Genomic DNA, 3,531 nt, shown 5'->3' on the forward strand with positions numbered 1-3,531 from the left:
AGGAGAAGCAGCTACAGCTCTGCCCGGTGTTGCTACCGTGCCCTCGCCTGCGCCCAGCACCGCCAGCCCGGGCCGGCCATGGGGCAGGGCTTACGCTGTCCCCAAGTCCCCGAGGGCTCCTGCAGGACTGCGGGGCACCCTGTTTCCCCTCCACCACCCACACCCCACAGTAGGGCCCCCTGCTCTGCCATCCACCCCATTCGGGGTGCATGGCAGGAGAGGGGGCTGGGGACCACCACGCACCTTGGCAGAGCCTGGATCCTGCAGTGGTGCGAGCCACAGCCTCGGCTTGGGAGCGACAGCGTGCCACTAGCCATGGCCACACCGACTGCATCCTGGAAGCCACCGAGGACCCTGTCCTGTCCTGCAAGCGTCCCAGCACAGCACCACTACAGCTGTCACCCTCGACTCCACAGAACTAAATCCACTCAAAGGGTTTATTCAGGCAGCCCAGAACACAGCCATCACTTAAAAAAAAAAAATAATGAAAGAATCAAAGTACAATTTCATCTGCTGCTGGAAAAGTGAATTCAAAGAATGAACCTATGAAAAAACAAACACGTTTGAAAGAAAAAAATACAGGCAGAAGTATCTCAAATGTAGAAAACCACTTCTGCTCCTGAAAGCAAGGGAAATCCCCCCACCAGCACTGGGATAGCCCGGGAGGGCTCAAGGGCTCCATGTACAGAGGCAGCTCTATGTTGGGACAGGGGAGAGGACGCCTTGCAGAACCATCCTCCCCACCATCATCAGGGGAAACAAGAGGCTCCCCGCTTCAGCCTGACTCCGTGAAATAGGAGCCTGGGATCAAGGCCTGAGGGCTGGGAGTTGAAAGCTGTCAGAGACAGGGCTCGGGCTGGGGTCTTTCAGGTCCCACAGTCCTCATGGAATAACTCAAGACAATAATCCCTCCTAAAAGATTAATGCAGCCAGAGCACACCAGGCATCAATCATCATTTTAATGCTTTCCCTGATGAACAGCAGACAACCAGGCCATCATAGCTTGTTTTGCAAGAGCCATGAGGATGGACCCAGAGGAACGGCCAGCTTTTTACTGAGGCTTCCCAACGAACACACCCGCTTTTGCTCGAGTTCCTGAGAGCACAGGAACGTGTAATTCGGAGCTGCTCTCTGCAATGCCAGTTTCCAACATCACACTGCTGGGCTATGTTGGGTTCTGCACACAGGTTTTTATCAATCTCTGCTTGTGAGACACTTGCTATAAAAACTGAATATAAGTTATTGGCCAGGAACAAACAAGCCCTTGTCCTATACAACTCCACAGCCATAATAAGCTTCATATGTGCCAAAACACATATCTGTCGCTTGACATATTCTACAAACACAGCAGCACATTATGGACAGTTTATTCTACTGAAGTTTCTATTTTATGTTCAGCAGCAGAGATGATCAAAGGTTAGAGCGGAGTCGCACAAGAACTACGGCCCCCCAGCCACCTCAGAGTCTTGCAGGGGTTTCACTACACTGACCATGTTGGCACAGAAGCAGACAGCCCTGCACTCCTGCTGTGTTGCACAGCATAGCGAGAGGTGGCTTACAAGGACTCCACAGCATCTTTCACCCTTAAGAACATGCTCCTGTGTACAAGAAATCTTTCCAGCGGATTACTTGCCCAACTCCTAATCGCTACTATCCTGCTGAGAATCAATTTCAAAATCCTAAGGAGTTCTCCTTCCTGCAGGAAAAAGCTCATTAAGAGAGCCAATGTAGCCATCCCTTTAATTTTTGGGTAACAGCAGCACAGAGATTCCCTGCTCTGTATCTTTCATTCTGGAGCTGAAAAGGGCAAGGGTCTGAAGGGTCTGTGTCCAGAAGAAGCCTCTAGAGTCCTCCCATTCCACCTCAGGAGTGGGCTTCATGCTGGTCTCAGGCGTGGTTCTTCCTCCTCCTCATGGTTTGGTGGTTGCTGGGGCATTTCTTCATCTCTTGTGTCTTGCTTGTCTCTCTCTGCTTGAAGCCAGCTCTGAGGAGCTATCATTTTCTTTGGCCCATAGGGTGGAGGCCCAATCAAAGCTTCAATGTCATCATAATTTATCACTTCTTTCTCCAGGAGGGCATTAGACAGCTAGAAAGAGTAAATAAGGCATAATGAGGCGCAGGGGTTTGAAAACAGCCTCTCTGAGCTGATCTCAACTCTCCCTGCCAGCTCAACTCATCTCAACATCGGGACACAGCACGTGCTGCAGCCCAGGAGGAGCAGACCCCTGGCTACCACACCACAGACGGGGTGACCCGAAAGCCTGGGGAACCAGTATGAAGTTCTCCAGGCTCCAGCACCTTTCACAAGAGTGTCTTTGGCCAGAAACACACATTATGACTGGGGGCAATAAAGCAAGCTCTAGGAAACGATTTGGCGAGTCAGAACTCCAGGAACAATCAGAGAAGTGCCCTTTCTGCCACTGTTACTGCACCTGTGGCCCTGCCTAAGATGCCAAAGTAGCAGCAAATGAGACCACCGAGTCAGATCCACAGCCCTCCTCTGTACACACAGTGGTAACAAAGAGCTGTCTGTTCCTGCAGGCATTTGCTGAAGGTCACCAGAAGTTCCCCTCCAGCAAAGCTGAATTCTCTGGCCCCTCTGCCAGCAGAAGGACCACACTTGAGCAGCAGGTGGTTGTCAAACATGGAACTGCGCCATCCTGCTGACAAGATGCGACACACTGGCCTGGCAACCGAAACATTTACTCTGTAGATACTTTGGCTTAACTTAAAAGTTTTTCTGTGATGAGCCTCTAGCAAACATCTGACTGGTGTTAAATGAAAGCATCGGAACAGAGGAAGCCTGCAGAGAGGACACCCCCTAACAAGGCCTGCCTTCGCAGCACTCCCAGGGCACTGTCCCGGGGACAGGGCTGTGACATGGCCGACAGCAGGGTGTCTGAGCAAGCAAGCTCTGGCTACCCTACTACGCACAGGAGGCCTGCCGTTGCGTAGCTGAAGGGGTGGTGGTTGTTGCTCTAGTTTGTTTAAAAAGAAGATTTAAGGAAAAGGATTGTTTATTTGCAAAACATGCAATACTAAGTTGAGTCCTGGTCATTTTGGATGTTACGGACCAGACTTCTGAAGGAAAGATCAAGCAGATACACAGGGTGCTGCAACCCAAGCGTGGCTCAGCCCAGAGCGATGGGTACAGAGCTCCTGGCTGGGAGCTGGGGACATGCCAGGGTGAAGGGGACTGTCAGGATACAAAGGGGAGGAGGCAAAGCTCTACCTCTGCAACAAGGGTTCCTTGGTATACCAGGTAGCAAGGAGCTGGCAGGTGAAAACTGCCTGGAGTCACCAGAAAGCATGAACCAGCACCCATCAGCCAAGGTGACAGGTCCCCTTTTCTTTCACCAAAGCCAGAAACCATCCACCTGATTGCTGTACGTCTGCAGGGCCCAGAAGGATGAGCTGTTCCTGCCTTTGCAGGCTGTACAAAACCAGCCACTGTCGGCTGCCAAGAGGCTAGCAGAGAAGTGCAGGTGAGGGACAAAAATTCTAGCTTTAATCACCTCCATAGAGCACTCC

General features: G+C 51.7%; 1 protein-coding gene across 1 annotated transcript in view; it reads right to left on the reverse strand.

Annotated features, from left to right (window-relative positions):
- Nucleotides 1-1,738: 1,738 nt before the first annotated feature.
- SPG7 (spastic paraplegia 7 (pure and complicated autosomal recessive)) overlaps nt 1,739-3,531 on the reverse strand; it is a gene marked incomplete at its 5' end in the record, with an annotated part of 31,105 nt that continues 29,312 nt past the window's right edge. Inside the window, one exon of the mRNA XM_009703348.1 lies at nt 1,739-2,086. Coding sequence (XP_009701650.1) covers nt 1,877-2,086 — 210 coding nt within the window. The remainder of the gene's footprint in view (nt 2,087-3,531) is intronic.

The sequence above is a fragment of the Cariama cristata genome, unplaced genomic scaffold, assembly GCF_000690535.1.
Source record: "Cariama cristata isolate BGI_N322 unplaced genomic scaffold, ASM69053v1 scaffold8137, whole genome shotgun sequence".
Taxonomy (NCBI): domain Eukaryota; kingdom Metazoa; phylum Chordata; class Aves; order Cariamiformes; family Cariamidae; genus Cariama; species Cariama cristata.